The sequence below is a fragment of the Xenopus laevis genome, chromosome 8S (assembly GCF_017654675.1).
Source record: "Xenopus laevis strain J_2021 chromosome 8S, Xenopus_laevis_v10.1, whole genome shotgun sequence".
Classification (NCBI taxonomy): domain Eukaryota; kingdom Metazoa; phylum Chordata; class Amphibia; order Anura; family Pipidae; genus Xenopus; species Xenopus laevis.
The window spans coordinates 84,126,361-84,153,096 of record NC_054386.1 but is presented as its reverse complement, the minus strand read 5'-3'; the positions used below and the strand labels follow the sequence as shown (position 1 = coordinate 84,153,096).

General features: G+C 38.8%; 1 protein-coding gene across 2 annotated transcripts in view; it reads left to right on the top strand.

Moving 5' to 3' along the window:
* Positions 1-24,794, top strand: part of akt2.S (v-akt murine thymoma viral oncogene homolog 2 S homeolog) — a 35,295-nt gene extending 10,501 nt beyond the window's left edge. The window contains 13 exon segments of one of the 2 annotated variants that reach the window (NM_001091632.1): positions 111-230; positions 2,458-2,589; positions 5,768-5,879; positions 7,316-7,478; positions 9,290-9,421; positions 9,586-9,651; positions 10,006-10,074; positions 10,748-10,870; positions 14,108-14,236; positions 16,477-16,691; positions 17,512-17,599; positions 19,510-19,612; positions 22,153-24,794. In NM_001091632.1, the coding sequence (NP_001085101.1) occupies positions 185-230; positions 2,458-2,589; positions 5,768-5,879; positions 7,316-7,478; positions 9,290-9,421; positions 9,586-9,651; positions 10,006-10,074; positions 10,748-10,870; positions 14,108-14,236; positions 16,477-16,691; positions 17,512-17,599; positions 19,510-19,612; positions 22,153-22,232 (1,458 nt within the window). In that variant the 5' untranslated portion in view covers positions 111-184 and the 3' untranslated portion in view covers positions 22,233-24,794. 2 annotated transcript variants of the gene reach the window in all.
* The last annotated feature ends 1,942 nt before the right edge of the window (positions 24,795-26,736 follow it).

Sequence of the window (26,736 nt, the reverse complement as noted above, 5' to 3'; positions counted from 1 at the left end):
TGAAATATGTACTGCTTCTTTCAAGAAGACAAGACTTTTGTTGTTTCCAGCCAAATCTAGTCTGTAGGTGTGCAGCAAGATCAAACCACGGTCTGTTTTTCTTTTTGCAGAGCCACTATTGTGTTTATAACCAGCTTCCCAGGGATTGATTGGGCTCAAGTCTGTACAGCCTGTTTTTACCAACATGAATGAAGTGATGGTGATTAAAGAAGGTTGGCTTCAAAAAAGAGGTAAGAGAAAATGGTGAAGAGTTTGCCCTATAGTTAACATTATTTATTGTAAGTTTCAGCTTCTGTCAGAATATGTTCTGCTAACAGCAAACTACTTGCAAAAGTAAGCCTGTTTCTTTTTGCGCAACCACAGCAAGATGACACACTACATACACAGGGTACTGGCAGAGTTTGTAGATCAAATATCTGTAATCCCTCAGATCCCACAAAGAATGGTATGAGAACAGCCAGTGGTTAACCCATGCACAATGTGGGTTAATGAAGAGGAAAAAAGTATGAATTCAAATCTTACAACCCTATATGCAGTTTCAATGAGGCCACTTGTATATGCCACAGCAGTACGATGTTGGACATTTTTTGGATTTCCCATAGCAGTAAATAACACAAGTCACGTTTTCTAGGAATTGTTGCCCCCGTGATTTATAACCCACAAAAGTGAGTGGCAGCTACAGTCCGTAACCAGCTGATTATTGGTGTAAAGAGGCATACAACTTAGTACTGTATCTAACTGTGTGTTTTGACCACCTCTGTTTTCTATGGGAGAGCCATGACCGTCAAAACTCATCATATGCCTTAGCCGTTCTGAAGTGCTGTAAAGCAGACTTTAAAGGAGAACTAAACCCTAAAAATAAATATAGCTAAAAATGTCATAATTTATATACTGAACTTATTGCACCAGCCTAAAGTTTGTCTTGTCAATAGCAGCAATGATCCAGGACTTCAAACTTGTCACAGGGGGTCACCATCTTGGTCTGCGACACTCACATGCTCAGTGGGCTCTGAGAAGCTGTTGAGAAGCTAAGCTTAGGGGTCTCCACAGAAAATTAGGTTTGTCTGTAATATAAGTTGATGCTACAGGGCTGATTATTAAATTCTGATGCTAATTGCACTGGTTTCTGTGCTGCCATGTAGTAATTATCTGTATTAATTACTAATCAGCTTTAAATTGTGACATTTCTATTCTATGTGTACTGTATATTGTGAGTGGGTCCCTAAGCTCAGTAAGTGACAGCAGCACAGAGCATGTGCAGTGAATCAGCAGAAAAGAAAATAGGGAGCTACTGGGGCATCTTTGGAGACACAGATCTTCCCTGCTATTGGTTGCCTAACATAATGTACAACATTTCTAACTACTTCTTTAGTTATGCTTTAGTTCTCTTTTAATATATACATCTCTTTTTTGTATATATACATACATACATACATACATAGACAAATGGGACAGAATAAATGTATTATTGTTGTTATAAACTTACTATTGTATTATTGTCAAGTTCAAGTCTGCTACTATTGCATATTAATGCCCATATGCAGTGCTGTTAAAATACTGCAGTTCATTAGGTTAAAATGAAGGGGGAAAAGTTATAATTAAGAATAACAATACAGTTATGGAACCTGTTATCCAGAATGTGGGACCTGCGCTTTTCCAGATTAGGGAACTTTCTATAATTTGGATCACCATACTTTAAGTCTACTAAAGAATCATTTAACCACTCAGTAAGCCCAATAAGATGTTTTGCCACCAATAAGGATTAAAATGATTCTGTCATGATTTTTATGATTTCGTTTTTATTTCTAAATTACACTGTATACACTGCAAATAATTCGCTCTGCCATATAAAATTTTATTCCTAAATCAGCAAGTGTATCATTTTTTGTAGTTGTAATATTGGTGTTTAGGCAGCCATCTCAGGTCATTTTGCCTGGTCATGTGATTTCAGAAAGAGCCAGCACTTTAGGATGGAACTGCTTTCTGGCAGGCTGTTGTTTCTCCTACTCAATGTAACTGAATCAGCCTCAGTGGGACCTGGATTTTACTATTGAGTGCTGTTCTTAGATCTACCAGGCAGCTGTTATCTTGTGTTAGGGAGCTGCTATCTGGTTATCTTCCTATTGTTCTGTTGTTAGGCTGCTGGGGGAGGGGTTGATATCACTCCAACTTGCAGTGCAGCAGTAAAGAGTGACTGAAGTTTATCAGAGCACAAGTCACATGACTGGGGGCTGCAGGGAAACTGACAATATGTCTAGCACCATGTCAAAGTTCAAAATTAAATATAAAATAATCTCTTTTGAGAAACTGATTTCAGTGCAGAATTCTGCTGGAGCAGCAATATTAACTGATGGGTTTTGAAAAAATCATTTTAAGCGTTTCTTGATGATGTATAGCAATATGTCAAACTTGACAAACAGTACTGTTTTCACCACGTCGAGTCTTGTCATTTTGCAGGGGAGTATATAAAAACATGGAGACCAAGATATTTCCTTCTGAAAAGTGATGGTTCATTTATTGGCTATAAAGAGAAACCTGACTCCACAGAGCACAGTCTTCTTCCTCCCCTCAATAACTTCTCTGTTGCAGGTGAGTGTTTCATCAGAAACCGGTACTTTCCCTCCTGGCAAAAGAGTTTTTTGTTATATGTGGCGTGTAACTGGTCTTACTGAAGTAGTTATAATCCTCTATTACAGTGCTGTCCAACCTTTGTGGTACAGAGACTGGAACTTTTCTGGCCTATATGGTGTAGGGCCGATAATAGAAGCCAGCGTTGAACACTCGCTCCCCTTTTTGAGACCACACCCACTTTAAACCACACCCATGTCATCACAAGAAATATTAAGATGATATTCATTGTTGTTGCACACTAAAAAAAACAAATGGATGGACTGCTCTTGTTCTAATAGGTTATTCTTCTTTAGAATGAAGCCACTGGAAAATTTAAGTGGTATTGGCACTTTATTGGTGAAAAGAATTATGTAGGACCACATGCTCAGGATCCAAGTATTATACAGTTGTTCCAGAAATCCCTCCATCCTTAACAAAAGGATTTGACAATTCAATATAACTTTATTCAGTAACACTTCAGAGTACTCAGGGGTGCTGCTGAAGGCAAGTTGAGAAATCCATCCAGGGGTGGGAAAAAGCTTTTCCTCATAACTTAAGAGCCAAAATTCAGATTTTTTGCACAAAAATTTTAGTCTCTTCTCATGCAGAAAGCGCAGGGGAGGGGTGGCATCAGAAAGGCCACTTCAGGGTGGCTAGGACTCGCATCCTTTGACAGTGCTTTTCGTAATTGCTGGTTTTGGGGTGAGATAGTTCCTCCTAATTCTTAGCCACCCTCCTTTTAGTGCATGAATGAATATATATATATATATATATATATATATATATATATATATATATATATATATATATATATACACACATATATATATATATATATATATATATATATATATATATATATATATATATATATACACATATATATATATATATATATATATTTGTTTTTGCACACAAGTTTTAAAGTGGACCTGTCACCCAGACAAAAAAAAGCTGTATAATAAAAGTCCCTTTCAAATGAGACATGAAATCCTAATTATTTTTTTTTAATAAAGCATTCATAGCTGTTGTAAACTAATTTAAATATCTCAGCTGTCAATCAAATATTGTCTGCCCCTCCTCTATGCCTTAGGCATAGAGGCGGGACAGACAATTATTTTCACTTTCTATTCAGCACTTCCTAGATGTCACTGCTCTCTCCGCATTCCCCCAGTTCTCTTTACCATTTAATTGTGCAGCCAGGGCATGGGGATGGATATCAGGTCCCCTATTCTGGTGATGATGGAAGGCTTGCTTTAATAACTGTGTCCACAAAATGGCTCCTTTCTGCTTGCTATAATTATAAATTCCCAGACTGATGGAAACAAAATTCAAATAATTTATACAGTGTAATTAAAGTTTATTTTGCTTGACTAACATGATAAAATAGGATTTAGAATAATTATTTTGGGTGACGGGTCCCCTTTAAGCTGTGCATGGAATTAGAGGGAACACTGGTAGGAGGCACAAGGGAGTATTCACCATGCAGCGAGCTTTTTCCTTAAGAAACCTGCACCTGCTAGAATATGAAGCAGCACCACAAGCGGCCTATACAGGGTGGTTTCTGAAGATGCTTCTTTTTTTGAAGATGATCCCAAGTGCTGCTGGTTCTGAGGGATCTAGAATCATTGCTGAAGCTGACTTTGTAGAAAATACTCATTTTTTTCTTCTTCCTTCTAAATTTTTCTAAATCATACAAAAAATGTCCTTGAGAACTTCTGCAATTTTTTGCATGCTTTCATATCTCTTATCCCTGTAATATTTAATAAATACTTTCTCATAATAAAAGAGGTTTGTATTAATGAGGGCATTAAAGGAACAGTTCATTCCTTTAATGCCCTCATCTGTTCATTCCGGCTTTATAGATTACATTTATAACAAACACAAAATCCAGAATACTACTTCCGCCTTTGCAGCTCTATAAACTGTTCATTAGATGGGGACTTGAAAGGGGCCCATGGGAAGTAACTGTTCAGTTCTTTTGCTTTTGATCCTTAGCAAGCAGGTCAGATTCGAAAGCTAACTATCTGAATAGCGATGTCCATGTGACCCTTCTTCAAGTCACTGATTTGGTACTAGGGATACACAGAATGCAGGATTCGGTTTGGGATTCGGCCTTTTTCAGCAGATTTCGGATTTGGCCGAATCCTTCTGCCCAGCCGAAGTGAATCCTAATTTGCATATGCAAATTAGGGGTGGGGAGGAAAGTTGCATGACTTTTTGTCACAAAAAGCAAAAATTTTTCCCGTTCGGTTCTGTATTCGGCCGAATCTTTCACAAAGGATTCAGGGGGTTCGGTCGAATCCAAAATGGGGGGTTCATCCCTATATGTTACTGACTGGAGACAGGTCAGAGAGCTCCAAAGGAGGAAGTAGTGTCCTTGTTAGTATGTTATTATGTTGGACATCTGTTTACTCCAGCTTTTATAGATTACAATTTAGCTAACTATATTGGAAATATTTTTATTTTGCACAGCCTATTTGTTAATCCAACTTCATTTCTACACTGAACAGTTCCTTTAAGAGTCATTTCCATTTACTATAATGAAACTTCAGTTGGGATTTCCTTGATTAATTTGGGTTGATGCACAATGATGGAGAGCTCAGTTGTCCAACCATAATACTGATAATAATAATAATGCTTGTAACATATTGCCATAGTAAGTTAGGTTGAAATAAGACACACCTCCATCAATTTTTTTGAACCTGCCTAACTGCCAGTTGATCCAGAGGAAGGTTTGGTGCTTATCCAAAAGACCACTCTCCTGCATAGTAGCCAATAACAAAACAGAGAAAATCTAGTAGCACAACAGTTAGTTGCAAGGTGCAAAGGTGTTTTATTTAACCCATATGCACATTAAAAAGGGCAACTTTTTGGGCCCTCTGGGTCCATTATCAAGTCTGTTGCCAATTGATTAATTTGGCTTGTGAACAATCTGTAGAACTTTACTTTTTTTTTTAACTAGTTTCAGGAAAGAAACTTTTCAGCATTTTTTTACTCGGTTGAGTGTGTGAAATGTTTTTTAATAGTCTCCAATGCTACCTCACCAGTGTCATTTTATACCTTCATACACTTAAAATGATAAAATCTTTACTTTCCTCTGACTTTAACTTCGGGTGTGACTTTTGACCTAAGTACATGTTGCTTGTTTGTGCAGAATGTCAGCTAATGAAGACGGAGCGGCCTAGGCCCAACACATTTGTGATTCGGTGCTTACAATGGACGACAGTTATTGAACGGACTTTTCATGTTGACACACCAGAGGAAAGGTATTGTTGCTTAAATTAAGTGTCTTTAAGTGGGTTTAATCCAGAGCAAAGTCTAATCAAATAGCAGACATTTATTTTAAGTGACCCAGGTAGAGTGTATTGTCACATTTTTACATAAGGTCAAAGTGTAGCATATCAAATCATACTTGTCTTTTGTACAATAGAGTCAGGACAGGGGCATGGAGTAACATGCAGATTATTATTATACAGTTGAGTCATAATTTAATGGATTTTAATAAAATATATGTGACTATTCTTTATTGGAGAAACTTGTGCAGCTCCAGTTAGCCCCTAGATTGTACAGTTGCTCTGTAACAGTAAAGTAATCCTATATCCTGGATTATATATATGTGAGCTACATAAGCAATTTATTGCCAACAGATTAGCCACAATAGTGCAAGCTATAACCCTATGTTTATTCTGTAGAATGCTTTACCATACCTTAGTTAACAGCTCTAGACACTGTCTCTGTTTAGGATAGCAGCTGCCATATTAGCTTGGTGTGACATCACTTCCTGCCTGAATCTCTCTCCCTGCTCACTCATAGCTGTGGGCTCAGATTACAGCAGGGAGAGGAGAAATGAAGGGGGAAAGGGAGTGGGAGGAGGGAGAGAGGAGCAAACTGAGCATGCTCAAGCCCAAGTCCTGGAGGTTTCTGCTGAAAACAGGAAGTCTGATACAGAAGCCCATGTGTACACAATAGAAGGAAAGAAATGGAGTGTTTCTTTTGACAGCATTACTTTAAAGGTTTAATGGTGTGATTATATAGACCTTTCTGATAAAACGTACTTAATTATAGCTAGAATTTGGTTCGGGATTCGGCCTTTTTCAGCAGGATTTGGATTCGGCCAAATCCTTCTGCCCGGCCGAATCGAATCCTAATTTGCATATGCAAATTAGGGGCCGGTAGAAATCACATGACTTTTTGTCACAAAACGAGGAAGTAAAATGTTTTTCCCATCCCTAATTTGCATATGCAAATTGGGATTTGGTTCAGTATTCGGCCAAATCTTTCACAAAGGATTCGGGGGTTCGGCCGAATCTAAAATAGTGGATTCGGTGCATCCCTTATTTTAGCCTTTCCTTCTCCTTTAACCCCTGTTATTTTGTTCATATTGTGTGTGAACAGTAAAGGTATTCCAGAAACATGAATATATTTTTTTTCAGACAGACATTAATTGAATATGAAATTATTAACAGCGATACCATTGATTAGATACCTATTTTGTTTCTAGTGTTACCATAGTTTTATTCTGTTCATATTAAATTTCATGTACATGAATCAGATAAATAAATTGCATTTGGCATATATATTTAAGGATGAAAGTGATTTTTTATTGCAATATTGATTTGCTATGTCAAACCATACAGAAATTCTTTCAGCAAGGTTTTGATCTGTGGTGAACAATTAAGCTGAAATCATATTTTTGCTTCAGGGAAGAATGGATTATTGCCATCCAGACAGTGGCCAATGGCCTGAAGAACCAGGTACCTGAAGATGAAGAGGAGGAAGCCATGGAAGTTAAGTATGGCTCCCCCAGTGATGTCTCGAGTGCAGAGCAGATGGACGTTGCAATGTCCAAAGGGCGCCCCAAAGTGGTAAGCAGTACTTAATTTTTGTTCTTGGATATCCGTGAAAGTTCTAAAATGTGTTTTGAATGGATGAGAGGTTTGAGGAGTACGTGTCGAAAATATTGTATTCGCCTTTTCTTTCTTTCTTTTTTTAAAGGGTTTTCCTAAAAAGCAAAGAAATCAGTGGAGAAAATTTGGTATATTCCAAATTAGACATATTGTAGATCCTGATTCATGTAATCCTCTTTCCTGGCAAGTAGTTAGAGTTATATAATCTTTCAGAGAAGGAGAGACTAAAGGTGGCCATAGACGCAAAGATCCACTTGTTTGGCTACATCGCCAAACGAGCAGATCTTTCCCCGCTATGCCATTAACAAGCATGGCTATATTGGGGGTAATCTGAACGTTCGGCCGAATGATCCGATTTCAATGCGCTCCGGCGGGATCGGTCGGGTCAAAATCAAACTTGCCCAATCGACCAAACGAGCGATCTCCGCCGGACGAAAGATGTCGGCACTCACCACACACGATCCGAAAACCGTACGAATCCTCGATTCGTACGATAGGATCGGTGCGTCTAAGGCCAGCTTTAGCTATTCACAGATTAGACAAGGGTTTTTATTGATTTCTAGCAAAACAAAGTCGCAATTAAAGAAGCATCCGTTTTATGAAACAATATTGCATCTGAAGACCATAAACTTAATAGTATTCCTTTGAGATCATCGCATTTACTTAACACACTTTCCAATGGTGTTGACCCACTAATTAAATCAAGAGGAAAATGGGCTTCTTTTTTGGGAATAAATATTACATCTGAGGATCTCTTCAAGTCTTTTCAAAATTTTAGGAAAAATGTAAATTCTGAGGGATGGAGAGACCACCTTGGTTATGGATTATTATTCCAGAATTTTACTGAATCTCAAGATTTATTTTTGTCCTAAGTGTGAAGAGCAGAATGTAGATTTTTTTTTTCACTATATTTGGTCGTGTCCATTTATTAAAAAGCTTTGGGAGAGTGCCACTGGTTTTATTAAAAGGCCAATTAATTGATATGTTATATTGGATCCGCATTTTACTTTATTTGGTATGAAGGACTTTTTTTCTGCTGGCAAATTATATTTCTTCAAATCATTTTCCATTTGGAATTTTTGATTTTTGCTGTTTAGTTATGACAGCTACCTGAAAATCTATATTTTTTGTTGGATTAGAGAAAAGTCTCCAACCTTGAAAGATGTATTTTCATATTTACATAATTTATTATTCAAGAAGTCATTAGATATAGAGTGGATAATTTATCAAAGGAGTAGTTATATTATATAAGGGCTAAACCATTCCCATAACTTGCCGATTTATTCATACATTTTTTTTACATACATTTTTTTAATTAAATCTTGAAATTGACTTTGTCAAGCTTGATCTAAGGGAAAAGAGCAGGTCTATTTATATTTGTTCTAACGTTTTCTTGTTTTATTGCTTATTGTTTTTAGGTAGATTCTTTTTGAACATCATTTACATGAATTTGCATTGACGTGTATGTGAATTTCAAATAGGCATGTCAATTTTATTTATTTTATTGCAAACTCAATAAAAAGCATTTTAAAAAGAAAATAGTGTATACTGCCATGATGAGGATTTCTATAGAATGTCAGGTCTCAACCATTCAAGATGCATGACTTGTGTTGAACCTACTTTCTGCCTATTATTTTAATCAGAAAAAAATCTGTAATCCGTTATGTTTTGAGCTAAACAGAGAAATTTTACTTTCATGTTACACTTTTTTTTTTCCATCAGTGTTATTTGACTCTGCTCACCATTTTTTTTTCATGTTTTACTTTAAGACCATGAATGATTTTGACTACCTCAAATTGCTGGGAAAAGGGACCTTTGGGAAGGTTATCCTTGTTCGAGAGAAAGCTACCGGACTTTACTATGCTATGAAGATCCTTCGAAAAGAGGTCATAATTGCTAAGGTGCGTCTTACTATAACAATAACAACAACCGTAAAAAGATGTGGGTTGTGGAGCCCCATTATAAGTCCATGGTTTAGTTTATAGTAAAAAGAGTTCCGTGGGAGATCACACACTTCTTTCTACCTTGGCAAGGAACTAAACCACATTGTTTCTTTTCGTTTCAGGATGAAGTTGCTCATACACTTACAGAAAGCAGAGTTTTGCAGAACACAAAACACCCGTTTTTAACGGTATGTATGTTGGGCATGTCTGAACTTTATTCCATTTATTTCAAATGAAGGGGCAAAGAAGCCCTCAAATCTAAAACTTGGGCAAAAAATCCCTTAGAGCACCTTGCTAAATGCTACATTCAATTTGCATTAAACTCCTTACATCTACTGCAGTTCATAATTGACTAATTCTTTAAAGCATGAGCTCCAGGTGCCATGTTGCTTCCACCCATGTCATCTTCACTCTGTGCATATGTGCATAGCTTCAGGAGCTCTGTATGTTTTGTGTGCATGCACAGGTTTTCAGACAACTGCATGCAATTTGGTCTTTGAGGGCTTCAATGGGTGAATGTTGTACTTTTCCTGTATTTCCAGGGATTAAAGTATGCATTTCAGACCAGTGACAGACTCTGCTTTGTTATGGAATATGCTAATGGTGGAGAGGTAAGTACCAAGTTTTTATTGCTCTGTGGTTATTCTTTTAAAAATATAGGCCCGGTATAAAAGCATAAAAGCTATGGCTGTTACCTGCCAAATAATGCCACTATAAATGCAAAAACTGCCCCTTCCCACACCAGATATAATGCGGCTCTTCTCCCACTGGATTGCAGGCTGTATTAGTCCACACCTCCAGTTGGGGGAATTACATTTTTGACAATATATGCCCTTTAATTATTAGTCTAGTTAGCTTGGTTATATTTCATTCAGGTTTAATATTATTTGGAACTTGCTTGTGAGCACCAGACACAAGTGCAGTACTTGCCTATAGAATACCCAGCACTTCTAGGGGAAGAAAAACTTTGAGTGGCAGATTCTGTACAGGAAATGCTGTCAAGTCCTTTTTTTCACGGGCGCCATCTTCTTCTCTTCGGTAATCTTTGTGAAGTAAGTGCTGTATCGGCACATGCGCAGTTGGAGCAGTCTGCCGGTTGTTTAGCAACTGCACATGCGCCGAATTTCACGAAAATTGCCAAAGCCCCGGAAGAAGACCTGAAGATTTTTGTGAAATCTTTTAACATCTGTTATGAATTTATACAAACACAGAAGAATAATATAGCCATAATTTCTCTATACAGGACGAGAATATTCTTCATTGTTCTCTGCTTTGTCTTTGCAGCTTTTTTTCCACCTTTCACGAGAACGAGTTTTTACAGAGGACAGAGCACGCTTTTATGGTGCAGAAATTGTGTCGGCTTTAGAATATCTACATTCTCGAAACGTAGTATACAGAGACATAAAGGTAGGAAAATGAAAGGAGAATGACACCTATTACAGTTTGAGTGACGGATTACATTTGTCTTTTTAAAGGCTTAAAGGACCAGTGACATAAAAAAAAAAATTTTTTAAAAATTTGCTTGTACTTAACTGAAAAAAAACCACCAAGACACTTTTAACTTTAAATTGGCAAAGTCTTTATTAAGAAATAACTTAATGATTCTCCGCTTGCGGCGACAGGGCGACGATCCATCATGCGGCGTTCGATTTCTCCTCCCTGATTTCTAAGGAGATAGCCAGGGGGGAGAAATCGTGCTCCACACGATGGATCGTCGCCCTGTCGCCGCTTCTGAAGAGGAGCGCAAGCGGAGAATCGTTAAGTTATTTCTTAATAAAGACTTTACGAATTTAAAATTGTCTTGGTGGGTTTTTTTTCCGTCATGTAGAAACCCTTTTTTTTTTTATATTTGAATTTTTTATTGTTTTTCAATATTACAAATAAAAAATGCAATTAAGTACAACATGTATTCAGCTGCAAGTTTGTCCATGTCTAAATATGTTATGTCATTCTTTACAGAACATTCTCAATATATGGCCATTTCCCATGGCCTCTCAGGCTATTCCAATTCGGTGCTATTCATGCAGCTGGCTTGTAGATGGGGGAAGAAGAAACCATTATTGGGAAGGGGGAAGAAAAGAAAGGGGGGGGGAAGTTTTAAGAAGAGAGACCGTTATCGTAACTACAATAAATCTTTACCTGTTCAAGTGGTTCCAGATTCAGGGGAGTTAGACTCAGATTGGGTTTCATCCAGGTTTCGGGCCCACGGATACCACTCCAGCTCCCCCTCATAGCTCTTGTCCAGAAGTATATTTCTGATAGATTCCATCGCTTGGATCCAGTTTACTTTGGTTATCAGTGATTGTCGACCAGGTAATTGTGGTCATTTCCAATTAGCTGCTAGGAGAGATCTTGCTGCTGTCAGGATGTGTGTGGCTAATTAATGAGATAGTAAAGAATCAATGGTCTCGATTTTCATACCTAGTAGAAATGTGTGTGGAGTTGCCGGAATAGTGCTATTTAGAATCTCGAAGAGCTGAGAGGCTATCATCTTCCAGAATTCCTGGGCCACTATGCATGTCCACCATGTGTGTAAAAAGGATCCTTGTTCGCCACATCCTCTTAAACAAGTGGCGTGTTCCGGGTTGCCACTAAATTTACTTATGCGTGTTGGAGTATAGTACCAGCGATAAAAGATTTTATATGCCCTTTCACTGGAGGTTGCACATATGGATGTTTTTTTGTCATTTTTCCAGATATATGACCATGTCTTATCTGAAATTGGGAGATCTAAGTCTGTTTCCCATTTAGTCATAAAAGGCTGGCGTATATCAGTGGTATCTGATGATATGGGGCAGTATAATATAGATATCAGTTGTTTCGGGTATGAGCGTTTGAAGCAGATTGTTTCAAAGTATGTCATAGGCTGGGTATTCTGAAGTTTGGTTTTGGTCTCTACATTGTGTCTAATTTGTAGATAACGGAAAAATTGCGAGTGGGGAATGTCATGTTGCTCCTTAAGTTTTTGGAGTAATTTGATCTGGACAGAAATTTGCTAGTGTGACCATGTTTGTGTCTATCCATGGTTTAAAGTCTAGGGGGTGGTATCCTGGTAGGAAGGTCTTGTTGCAAAAGATAGTTCTATACTTAATTTGCTTAATGTGCTTAATTTCATCTTAACGGCTTTGGAGTCCCATAAATCCAGAGCTTGTTGCGAGGAGGGTAAGCGGTCTTTCGAGGTGTCTGTGTTTTAGGAATCCAAAATAGATGTGCTAACTGCATGGGTGCAGAGAAGTGATTTTCAATTATTTTCCAGGATTCCTCCGTAGGAGCGTGTATGTGCGCCATGGCCTCTAATCTACTCGCTAAGTAGTATCTGTATACGTGTGGAACTCCCAAGTCCCCCTATTGCTTTCGGTTTGGTCATAATCATTGCTTTAATTCTGGGTCTCTTTCCTCCCCATATATAATGTTTGAAATAGCCTTTTGAAGTGTGAGAGCTATTTTTTCAGGGAAGTTAATTGGTAGAGTTCTGAAGAGATACAGGAGTCGGGGCAATAGTCATCTTTACAGACGCTATTCTGCCGAACCAAGACAGGGAGTAGGTATGCCAGATAGATAGATCTTTTTTAAGTTGGTCTATTAGCGTGGGGTAATTAGCTTTTTATAAAGATTCGTAAGAGGGAGTGAGATTGATTCCCAAATATTCTAAATGATCACTTTCCGATTTATAATCAAAAGTTAAGCTGAAGTAGTTTCAGTTCTAGTTTGGGCATTTTTAAAGGGAGAGCGTGTGTCTTTGTAGAATTGATTTTATATCCTGAAATCTGCTGAAAGTGCTCTAGGGTATGTATTAAGTTAGGTAGTGTAGTTTGGGGGGATGTAAGTGTGAGGAGAATGTCATCAGCGAATAAATTTATTTTATGTTCCTCATTTTTTACCTGGAAGCCTTTGATGTCTGGGTTTTATCTAATGGCATTGGCCAGGGGTCCTAGGTATAATGCAAAGATTAATGGTGACAGTGGGCATCCTTGTCATGTCCCTCCCTTTATTTCAATAGATTTAGTTAGCAGGCCCATGCTAAGCACCCTTGCCGAGGGGGTGTCATTTAATTGCCTGAGTCCTGTGAGGACAATTTGTGGTATATTCAGTTTTTCTAGGACTGCAAACATATATCTCCAATCCACCCTGTCGAATGCTTTTTGTGCATCTAGAGATAGAAGAAGGGAGGAGGTAGGAAGAGGGGGGAACAAAAATAAGAATGTAGAGATAGAACAAGCAGTAGAAAAAAGAGAAAAGGGGGGGGGGTAGACAAAAACAACACAAAAGACAAATCACAAATCAATTAATTTATAATCTCCCAAAAAAGGAGATTGGTGAAGGTTCCTAAAATAAAAAGGGAGGGAGCAGTTTTGTGTCCAAAGGGTAGAATATTTTAACTCCCAAGATTCTGAATGCTAACATGTTCAATTCCTAACTAACTGGTAGAAACTTTTTTTTTTAAAAAAACTTATGTTACTGGTCTTTTAACATAACCTTTTTTGGGAAAGGTCTAGGTCTGTATTGATTTACCATCAATCATCAGAATGTAAAGCATAGTACGTATTTGCATGATCTGTCCAAGAGTTTTTCAGTTTTGCTGATGTGTTCTCCAAGACAAGACAATCCAAGTCAATTCAACATTCTCATACTTTTCTTTTGTAGCTGGAGAATCTCATGCTGGATAAGGATGGCCATGTCAAGATTACAGATTTTGGTTTGTGTAAGGAAGGCATCACAGATGGAGCCACTATGAGGACTTTCTGTGGCACACCAGAGTATCTTGCGCCTGAGGTAATTATCTCATTCCAGTATACTGCTTGCAAGGAGCTGTGTGTGCAAGCTGAGAACCACTATACTCAAATATCATATTTTACATTAGCGTCTATTTATATGTAAATATTAAGGGATACACCGAATCCACTATTTTGGATTCGGCCGAACCCCCCGAATCCTTTGCGAAACCAAATCCGAACTCTAATTTGAATATGCTAATTAGGGGGTGGGAAGGGTAAAACATTTTTACATCCTTATTTTGTGACAAAAACTCAAGCTATTTCCCTTCCCGTCCCCTAATGTGCATATGCAAATTTGGGTTCGGCTGGGCAGAAGGATTCAGCCGAATCCTGCCCAAATCCTGAACCGAATCCTGGATTCAGTGCATCCCTAATTAAGCGGTAGGTATACAGCTATTTTCCTCATGCTTTTTCCCCTCTATCCTTGAAAGGGTTACTAACCCTGCTTGCAGTTAAAGGAATTCTGTCTTGATTTTTATGTTGTACTTTTTATTTCTTAACATTACAAACGTTACGGTTAACATTACAAATAATTCACTCTACCATATAAAATGTTATTCCTATTTTTTTGTTCTAGTTGTAACATTGGTGTGTAGGCAGCCATCTCCGCGCATTGCCCCTGATCTTGTGCTTTCAGAAAGAGCCAGCACTTAAAGGAACAGTAACAGCAAAAAATTAAAGTAATGAAAATATAACGTACTGGTTGTTCTGCACTGGTATAACTGGTGTGTTTGCTTCACAAACTCTGCAATAGTTTGTCGACAAGCTGCTGTGTAGCCATGAGGCAGCCATTCAAATTTGAAACGGGAGAAAAGACGCCGGTTAAACATAGATTCTACAGAACTTATCTGTGATCTATTGTGTATCCTGTGCTTGAATGGCTTCCCCCATGGCTGCACAACAGCTTGTTTATAAACTATGGTAGTTTTTGTAAAGTAAACACACCAGTTTTACCAGTGCAGGGCAACAGTACATTATATTGTCATTCCATTAAAACTAGGGATGCACCGAATCCACTATTTGGGTTTCGGCCAAATCCCTGGTGAAAGATTCAGCCGAATCTGCAAATTAGGGTTGAAAAAGGAATAAGTGGAAAAAATTCTTCTTTTGTGACGAAAAGTCATGTGATTTCCCTACCTGCCCCTAATTTACATATTTAAATTTGGTTTGGCCAGGCACAAGGATGCGGCCGAATCTGAATCCTGACCGAATCCTGGATTCGGTGCATCCCTAATTAAAACGATTTCATTTTTTGGCATTACTGTTCCTTTAACAGTGGAACTCCTTTCAGATAAGCTATTGTTTTACCTACTAAATGTAACTGAAGGCATTGTGGCTCCTGTGAGCCAGACTTGAATTTTAACTATTGAGTGCTATTGTAATATCTACCACAAGGTGGGGCATGAGAGCTTTTTTTTTTTTTTTTTTTAATAGCATTGCAAGTGCCAGGGAGCTGTTATCCAGTTAACTTCCCATTGTTCTGTTGTTGGGCTGCTGGGAGGGGGGAAACAGAGGGGTGATATCACTCCAAATTACAGTGCAGCACTGAAGTTTATCAGAGCACATGTCACATGACTGGAGGCACCTGGACACTGAGCATGTCTAGCCCCATGTCTGATTTCAAAATTAAATATTAAAAAAACAGTTTGCTCTTTCAAAAGAACATATTTCAGTAACTGTTTAGGGTAATTCATTAACCTCTTATGTGCCTGGAGGCATTTGTAGATTTTGTGTGTCTGCTGGGAGACATGACTACATTTTATGAGCAGTCAGACTGAATGCAATCCAGTTGGATTACACATTTGTCTGCTGCAGCCAAAAAAAGTTTGCTTGATTGGGTTCAGGCAGGTGTTTGTACTTACATGCCTGTATCTTAGTCTTCCACTACCCTGTGATGTCGGTGATGTGGCACCACAGTGATGTCACTGGCAAATTAGCTTATTTATGAAAGGGGCCAGGCTCTGGTATGTGCAGGTTGTTCGAGATTGGGCTAGGGTTACTTTTCTTTCCGACCCACATATTTCTGCTGCCTTCCGGTAGGCCCACAATGAAGCTTCAGTAAGAGCATACTGTGAAACATGAGTTCTAGCTAAGTCTTTTCAGGAATAACAGATACCGTGGAGAGATTCTGTAATGGACTTTATAGATAGGACACACATGTTGTGCTCGAAACAATGAAACTGAATCTTTTTCTGGCTGGAACTCAATAAAATGATCCTGAAATGATTGTGTCTTTAGGTGCTTGAAGATAACGACTATGGCCGAGCCGTGGACTGGTGGGGTCTCGGAGTTGTGATGTATGAAATGATGTGTGGCCGATTGCCCTTTTATAACCAAGACCATGAGAGGTTATTCGAACTTATCCTCATGGAGGAGATCCGCTTTCCCCGTACATTAAGTCCAGAGGCAAAATCTCTGCTTGCTGGGCTTTTGAAAAAGGATCCTAAACAGAGGTAGGATGTGTGGTATATCGGCAATTTGTTCAATGTGCTGCTGGGTATCAGATTTAAAGGGTTTGATCACCTTTGCGATAACTTTTAGTATGATGTAGAGAGTGATATTCTGAGACCAATTGAAAAGTTGCTTACAATTGGCCGTTCTATAACATACTAAAAGTTACCTTAAAGGAGAAGGAAACCCCCTGGGCGCAAAACCCCTCCCTCCTACCCCCTGGCCTACCTGCCCCCCGGGCAAATGCCCCTAACTTGTTACTCACCCCTCTGCGCAGGTCCTGTCCACAGAGTTCACAGGCGCCATCTTCTCCCACGCGGTCTTCTTCCTGCTCTGACCGGCGTCTTCTGGCGCATGTGCAGTAGGAGCATTTTCAGGTACGGATCTACTGCGCATGCGCCGAATGTCAAGAAATTTACCGATTTTGTGACATTCGGCGCATGCGCAGTAGATCCGTACCTGAAAATGCTCCTACTGCGCATGCGCCAGAAGACGCCGGTCAGAGCAGGAAGAAGACCACGTGGGAGAAGATGGCGACTGTGAAATGGCGACTGTGAACGCCGTGGACAGGACCTGCGCAGAGGGGTGAGTAACAAGTTAGGGGCATTTGCCCGGGGGGACCGGTAGGCCAGGGGGGAGGAGGGATGGGGGGGCAACACAGGGGAGGGGTTTTGGGCCCAGGGGGTTTCCTTCTCCTTTAAAGGTGAACCACCTCTTTAATACACTGCAACGTGACAGAAATGCCACTGAAATCTATTTTACATTACACTGTTGTCAATCAGTTATGTGTCGTCTGTCATTTATCACTTCTGTATTATTTAGATTAGGAGGGGGTCCTGATGATGCCCAAGAGGTCATGTCGCATGGATTCTTTGCTTCTATCAATTGGCAAGATGTAACGGAGAGAAAGGTAAAACCTGTGAAGTTTTTAATGGACAAAAATGCATCAATCAATTGCATCGATTTTAGCAAATATCCTGGCCTTCTTTTTGGTTTATACAGACAATTTAGGTTGTGTGATAATATGCCTTTACTTTATAAAAGAAAATTAGTAAAACCCCCTCTCTCCACCACCTGACCAATTCTTAGTCTCTACCCACTGACGAAGTGCTAGCTGCAATTATTAAAATTAGCAAAATTAATGCATTTATTTTCTAACACCATCAGTTTTTTTAACTAATTGATTAAATCACTGGCAATCTGAGATTGCAATCTGCATTAGCACGTGCACTTAAAGTAAATTAATTGTAATGGTGTATGATTCAAGATTTAGATAATTTTTCTAATTAATGGATTAAAACTTCATTTATATAATTAATTGGCACATAGCGCTTTCAAGTATTAAGTATTCTGATTTAAATTAGCACAAGCACTTTAGGTAATTTATTCCGTGTGTTTTTATGTCATTAATTAATTACCAATGAATTACACCTATAATCACATATCAACTTAATTTTTTATAATGGATTAATTTTTTTAATAATTGCATATAGCACTTTGTCAGTGGGCAGAGACTAAGAATTGGTCAGGTGGTGGAGAGAGGGGGTTTTACTAGTTTTCTTTTATAAATTGAATCCCAATTGAGTAATTCACACCTCCTCCTCTCCAGGAAGTGAATTAGCAAGGGTCCAATATTCCCCATTTTTAACTATAATATGCCTTTACTCCTGTGTCTTATCCAAGTATACAATGATGATGTCTGGAAGTTGTCTTACTGCAGTCCTTGACGAATAATCCAAAATGCTTCCTAAGAAGTTCAGGAAAAGACAGCACGAAAAATTATATTTATAGTGCAGTAATTTTTTACTTTCTTTGCAACACCTTTTTGTGCTCCCCTTTCATTCATTGCTCAGGGGTGGAGTGAAATTCTAGTGACTTTTTTAAAGAATAGTGAGAGGGTTAGCTTCTCCTTTAAATCCACTTAAAATCACTCCTACACCAAGGGAGGGTGGGTACTCACAAACGTTTTAATAACTGCATGGCTTTCAACAAACATCTCTCGCCCGTTGTGTATCCTCTACGGTTTCTAGAAACAAATGTGCTACAGTGTAAAATTGTTTTTTAATTCCTGATGCACCAAATCCAGGATTCGGCCTTTTGCAGCAGGATTCGAATCTTTCTCCCCGGCCGAACCAAATCCTAATTTCCATATGCAAATTAAGGTAGGGAGGGAAATCGCGTGACTTTTTGAAAGTAGAAAATGTTCTCCCCTTCCCATCCCTAATTTGCATATGCAAATCAGGATTCGGTTTGGTAATCGGCCGAATCTTTCGCAAAGGATTTGGGGGTTCGGCTGAATCCAAAAAAGTGGATTCGGTGCATTTCTCTATTTCTCTATCATTTTTAAAATTGCACTCACATAAATAAAATAAAATTCGCTTGTCAGTCTATCCAGTTTTCCATGCGCTTCCCTTATCCGCTGTATTAGTGGTTCAGTTTCTCGTGCCAGCAAACGTTTTTTTCTCACATCGTCTCTCTCTGGGTGCGTCCTGGATTTCGTCACCAAGCTCCACCTGACGCGTTTCGTCACTTCGACTTCATCAAAGCCTTTTTTGGATTTTAAAAATCATCAGAGATTAAAAAACGATTTTATTGTAGCATGTTTTTTCCTAGAAATCGCTATTTCAAGCTTGAATATTTTATAATAGTATTAAAGGGGTGGCAAATGTTCAATAATGGGAATATTTGCCACACAGCAGAACTAAAGCAACTAAAGTTTAGTTATTAAATCCTGGTTATTTCATTCAGAAATGTCCTTTTTAGATTTATCTCATTTGTAAGACAATACTGTATCAGCCGTGTCCTCTTGTCTCTTTTCAGCTCTCCCCTCCTTTCAAGCCACAAGTCACATCCGAGATTGACACAAGATATTTTGATGACGAGTTTACGGCTCAGTCTATAACATTGACCCCTCCTGACAGATGTAAGTATAGATAACTGGATCACTTAATAATTTAGGGGTTTGTAATTGATTCCTTGCTGCACTATAAGAAACCTCTAACTGAAATCACTTTTGTATGTGAATATAAACAGGAGAGGACCTTACTAGAAAGATGAGATTTAAACATGAGCAATATCAATACGTTTGTAGCTTTACTGAGCATTTGCTTTTTAGATGGGGTCAGTGACGCCCATTTGAAAGCTGGAAAGAGTCAGAAGCAAAAGTCAAATAATTATAAAACTATAAATAATGAAGACCAATGGAAAAGTTGCATAGAAGTGGCCATTCTATTACACACTAAGGGGCAAATTCATCAAGGGTCAAATATCGAGGGTTAATTAACCCTCGATATTTGACTGGGAATGAAAATCCTTCGACTTCGAATATCGAAGTCAAAGGATTTTGCGCAAATGCGCAAATACTTCGATCGAACAATCGGAGGAATAATCGTTCGATCGAACGATTAAATCCTTCGAATCGAACGATTCAAAGGATTTTAATCCAACGATCGAAGGATTATCCTTCGACCAAAAAAACTTAGCCAAGCCTATGGGGACCTTCCCCGGGGACCTTCTTAAAGAGACAGTACTTAAGGTGGCCATAGACGTAACGATTACGATCTTTCTTGGAAAAGATCTTTCCAAGAAAGATCGTTCGTTTCACTACACACGTGTAGAGCTGAATCGTCAGATATACAGGTAGATATACGGGAAGAAACAATAGAATTCTACCTGTATCTGACGATTCAGCACTAACAATGGCCGATGTTTGGGTCCCTTCAAAGGCACCCGATCAAAATTTTCCGTCCAGCCCGATCGACAAGCCGACCGATATCCAAGTCTTCTGCCAATATCAGTCGGCTCTTTTTCCACCATACACGCAACGAATATCGGACGAAAATTCGTTTCGTACGATATTATCTGTGCGTCTATGGCCACCTTTAGACTATCGAATAATCGAACGATTTTTAGTTCGAATCCTTCGATTCGAAGTCATAGTCGAAGGTCGAAGTAGCCCATTCGAAGGTCGAAGTAGCCAAAAAAACACTTTGAAATTCGAAGTTTTTTTTCTTCTATTGCTTCACTCGAAGTTAATGAATTGGCCCCTATAAGTTTACTTAAAGGTGAACCACCCCTCGCTGTAGTTTTGCCACACATTACTTTGCACAGTACAGAATATTATGATGCATTATTATTATTCGGAGTTTTCTTTCTATGTGTGCTACATACAACATTTCTTACGGAAGAGCACACTGGGGCCCAGGGCCGGAACTAGGGGTAGGCAGAGTAGTTACGTGCCTAGGGTGCAAAGCTGGATTGTTGCCAGGCGCGCACCTTCTCTGCCTCTCCTACCCCCTAGTCCGGTCCCTGCTCTGGCCGATGTGCACAATCTCTCTTGCGCGTATCTTTGTTTGGCGCATGCACACTATCGTTTTTTTCACGCATGCACACTTTTGTTTTTTCGCGCACACGCGTATTGGGCGCTTTGCCCCGCCAGGCCAGGCTGCCTAGGGCCAAAAAAAATAAAATTCTGATGAATTTAGATTTTTAAAACTCTAAATTCTAACTTATCAGAATTGTGAGTTTTAATCTCATAAGTATGACTTTAAAAAGTAAAGATTTTAACTTTAAGGAATTTGAGCTTTAAACATCATAATTAAAGAGAATTTCTTCTTTTTTTTTGCTGGCCCAATGCTCTTCTGTAGTTTCTCTACCTCTTAACGGGAATAAATTTAGGGGCAGATTTATCAAGAGTAAAATTTCGAATTCATGGGAGTTTTTTTTAAAACTCTCGATATTCGACCAATCAAAATGTATTAAATAAATAGAATTTTCTAAACTCGGGTGAATAGGATGGACCTGAAAACTCGAACCTGATTCGAGTTTTTAAAATTCGATTCAAGATTTTTCCCCGAAAGAAACTCGAATGTCAGGAGGGCAGCAAACAACTCCTAATTGATCCCAGGACGTCTCCCCTTGAATAAAACAGCAATTCAGCGGATTTTAGGTGGTGAATAGTCGAATTCGAGTTCTTTAAAGGGCTCTAGTATGATAAATGTCAAATCAAATTCAAATTTTTTTAAAAAAAATAGGGATGCACCGAATTCACTATTTTGGATTCGGCTGAATCCTTCACGAAAGATTCAGCCAAATACCGCATCATAATTTGCATATTGAAATTAGAGGTGGGAAGGGGAAAAAAATTTTACTTCCTTGTTTTGTGGCAAAAAGTCACGCGATTTCCCTCACCACCCCTAATCCATCTGAAAAAGCCGGAATGCCGCACTGAATCCTGGATTCGGTGCATCCCTAAAAAAAACCTCAAATTTAATCTAATCTAATTCCCTAGTCAAATTTGACAATTTTGCCCATAAAAAATTTTACATTTTCACTTCGACCCTTGATAAATCTGCCCCTAAGTGTAACTAACAACCTGCCATTAATTGCAAGAAATTCCATTTTATCAATTGCAAAGGAACTATTCTTTTATTCCTTGTTACTGTCCTTTCTCTCTGTTTACAGATGATAACCTTGATGCCTTAGAATCAGAGCAGCGCCCTCATTTTCCTCAATTCTCTTATTCTTCAAGCATACGGGAATAAACTTATTCTTCAATACACCGAGCGCTGGGATGGCAAACTAAAAGACTGGAAGAGGAAATCATTTTACTCCCTTTTTGGAATAAAGAGATTTTTGTATCGCCTCCCACACTATTACACAAGAAACTGCAAATTAGCAGAGGAAGGAAAAAAAAAATCCAGCACAACTTTACCTAATGGATAAAATATCATATTGGAGCCACAACGGAACGGATCGGTTCATGTGTTTTAAACGGAGTTGCCTTTTACTGCTGGAACAGTGGATTATAAGCCATATAGGGAGCGGGAGCAAATTTCAGGCTAGCGATTCATCCCAGAATGTTTTGCAACCTCCACAACTCTTAGGCTAGGATCTCTCATGCCGGCGATGTCTGGTGACTGTAACGGTACAATATTTTTAGTGTGAGATTATTCAACAATAAAATGCCCACCCAATGATTTAATGTAGGAGACGATGATACACTTCTGGGATATAATGTCGGGATCCCATTTCGTTTGGTTCAACCAAGAAACACAAAACTGTTAACTTTCCCTTTCCTTCAGGCATTTTATCATCCTACAGGTATGGGATCCGTTATCCAGAAAGCTCCGAATTATGGAAAGCCTGTCTGCCATAGACTCCATTATAATTAAATAATCCAAATGTTTAAAAATGATTTCCTTTTTCTCTGTAATAATAAAACAGTAGCTTGTACTTGATCCCAACTAAGATATTGGAAGCAAAACCAGCTTCTTGGGTTTATTTAACGTTTACGTGATTTTCTAGTAGAGTTAAGGTATGAAGATCCAAATTACAGAAAGATCCATTATCCGGAAAACCCCAGGTCCCGAGCATTCTGGATAACAGGTCCCATACCTGTACTGAACTGAAAGCAGCCTTAACAGAACAATGGCAATCTAAAGAATGTGCTTTTTTTTTTATCCTAGTTAAGAAACTTGTACCAAAAACACTTTCTCTTGTTCTATAAGTGGCTTGACTTTAAAAGCTGAATGTAAACACATCATCCTATTTTATTTAATATTTCATGCCCCCACTTATAAATGGATCCCTTGCGTGAAACTAATCTCAAACGTTACTTTTTTTCCTATTTGAATCGTTCTTTCCTCTGAAGCTTTAGGCAGAAACTGCTTTACCCGATTGGATTTCACTTTCAGCCCTAAGTGATGCAGGCCCTGTGGCTGCAAGGAGCAGTCTGATTGGCTGTCGTTACCAGAAACATAATTATCCAGCTTGTCTTCTTTGTATGTTCTCTTGTGTTGGCACATCCTGCTGGGAAAGAGGAGTATTGTGTTTTTTCTTTAAAAACTGGAAATGGCTGTTTTACATTAACAATTTTATTTTACTGATAGGCTGCACTATACGAAATACCAGTAGTATACCAGTAGTAAATACCAGTGCGGCATTCTGTTAAAGGGATTCTGTCGTCATTTTTATGATGTAGTTTTTATTTCTAAATTACACTGTTTACACTGCAAATAATTTACTCTACAATATAAAAATTTCATTCCTGAACCAGGAAGTGTATTTTTTTTAGTTGTAATATTGGTGTGTAGGCGCCATCTCAGGTCATTTTGCCTGGTCATGTGCTTTCAGAAAGAGCCAGCATTTTAGGATGGAACTGCTTTCTGGCAGTCTGTTGTTTCTCCTACTCAATGTAACTGAATGTGTCACAGTGGGACCTGGATTTTACTATTGAGTGCTGTTCTTAGATCTACCAGACAGCTGTTATCTTGTGTTAGGGAGCTGCTATCTGGTTACCTTCCCATTATTCTGTTGTTAGGCTGCTGTGGGGGGGGGGCAGGAGGGGGTGATATCACTTCAACTTGCAGTACAGCAGTAAAGAGTGACTGAAGTTTATCAAGTCACATGACTGGGGGCAGCTGGGAAACTGACAATATGTCTAGCCCCATGTCAGATTTCTGATTTTAATGCAAAATTAAATATAAAAAAATCAGTTTGCTCTTTTGAGAAACGGATTTCAGTGCAGAATTCTGCTGGAGCAGCGCTATTAACTGATGTGTTTTGAAAAAAAAAAAATTCTTCCCATGACCGTATCCCTTTAAGCAATAATGCATTTCTCATGTATGGAAGCTCCTGTTTCACTTCAAAGGTCATCTTTTTCTCTCTCTTTCTTTCAAGTAGCCACTTTCCGAAATAATGGTTGTGTAATTTCACCCCATATTTTTTCCCCCCTCGTGATGACAGTTTTGCTTTATCACTTATGACTGTCAAATGTGTTTTTACATTGGACAGAGATCCTCCTTGGATCCTCTTAAAACCTCAATGCAGAACTGTAACACGTGAGGCTACAAAGGCTGGTGAGTCAAATGTTACCCAAAGGCATCGGCAAAAGATTGTAAAAATATTTGTTTACCATGAAATTGATAAAAAAATATAGAGAATGCATTGTTTTAAGAGGGGATGTTCCTTTAAGTATTATCCTGTTCTGTATGGGGGAGTTTCACTTTGCCCCAAATTGCTACATTTTGTAAACTTATGAGATGAATACTCGACTTTTCCCTCAATACTCTGTGTTGTTGTGAATATAAAACAACAAAACAATATTTTAAGCCTGTGTTTGTGTCATTGATTAATCGGATAAGCCACTGGGATATTGACATGGACAGTGGAGCCACGAATAACCTGTAAAATATCATTTTTATGCTAAGTGATGTGTAACAACTTTCTGAGTTTATGGTAGAGCCCTGCACGGAACCAATTTGTTAAACCCGGACCCGCAACCCACATACTTATCTGCTTGAACAGGCTACCCGACCTGCAAGTACCTTATACCTTATATGATCTGCGACCCGCTGACCATCAAGAAACAGGAAGTGCTGTCATTTTAAACCAGAAGTGACCTCATTAGAAGTAGGCGTGATCAGAAAAAAATGAACAAAACAGGAAGTGCTGTTATTATAAACCAGAAGTGACATCATTAGAACTAGTAGATGTGATCAGAAAAAGAGTAAAACTTGATATTGAGAAGACCCACAAACCCGGAGAACTGTCGACCCACGTCTATACCCGCTCCTGAAACTTCTACCTGCAACCCGCAGGGTACCGCAGGTTTTTGAGGGTACCCGACCCGCTGCAGGACTCTAGTTTATGGTGTCGTTTAAGAAATATTGTAGAACATACTTTAAAGTTTCAGGCTATTAGAAGTAGACTTTGGAATTTTAATGGGCTGTACATAAAAAGGCATCCCCGCACTGGGAAGGGAGCTCTCAGTTGAGCAGCCAGGTGTCCTTTAAAGGACCAGCTCAGGGTAAAAATAAAAACTGGGTAAATAGGCTGTGCAAAATAAAAAATGTTTCCAATATAGTTAGCCAAAAATGTAATGTATAAAGGCTGGCGTGATTGGATGTCTAACACAATAGTCAGAACACTACTTCCTGCTTTGCAGCTCTCTTGGTTTCTACTGATTGGTTACCAGGCAGTAACCAATCAGAGACTTGAAGGGGGCCCACATGGGACATAATTGTTCAGTGAGTTTGCAATTGATCCTCAACATTCAGCTCAGATTCAAAAGGAACAGTTATGACTCATGTGGCCCCCAAATCAAATCACTGATTGAGCTTACAGGTCCCTATTACACACCCCTACCTGCTTATTTTTGGAGTCTACCCCAAACAAGAGAACCCAGGAAACAAGAATACCCTGTAGTAGTTCAATCAAATACAGATGAGCATACGCTTGAATAGAGGGAACTTAGATATTAGAGCTCAATATTTATCTGCTTATTACTTCTGCTAATTAGATCAGATTATTCATAAATGAAAGGGTAAGTGCATCTGTATATAGAATTGTATGGAGGCCCAGCATGCTAGTAGAGCATGATTTGCAATGTTCATGTGCTTTCCCTTATATTTGTAAAAGTTTCATTCTGTTCTCAATCCACTCTCCTTTCTCTTTAATCTTTAGGACCTGAACATTTGAAAAGAATTCTAGAATGGCTGCCCCATTTTGCATAAATAATATAAAATAAATAAATAAGGAAACATTCAATAGAAGTCAACCAGTTTTATTGTATCCTCATGCTAGATGGCAAATAAGCAATTTAATTATGCCTTTACTTAAAGGAGAAGGAAAGCTACTGAGGCAGTTTATTGCCAATAGATAAGCGACAATAGTGCAATCTATAACACTATATTTATTCTGTAGAATGCTTTACCATACCAGAGTAAACAGCTCTAGATGCGCTCTGTTTGTTTAGGATAGCAGCTGCCATATTAGCTTGGTGTAACATCACTTCCTCCATATTAGCTTGGTGTGACATCATCTGCCTCTACCCTACTACTAATCTAAACTGAATCTTTAGACTAAGAACTTGCACGTGTTTGCTACATGGTCCTTAGGACACACGGGCAGATTCGGGGAGATTAGTGGCCCCGGCGACAAATCGCCTCTTCTTCAGGGTGACTTTCCCCAAACTGCCTTCCCACCAGCTCTAATGAAAAATCGCCAGCGGGATGGCACTTGCCGTGCTTCGTTTTCCGAAGTCAC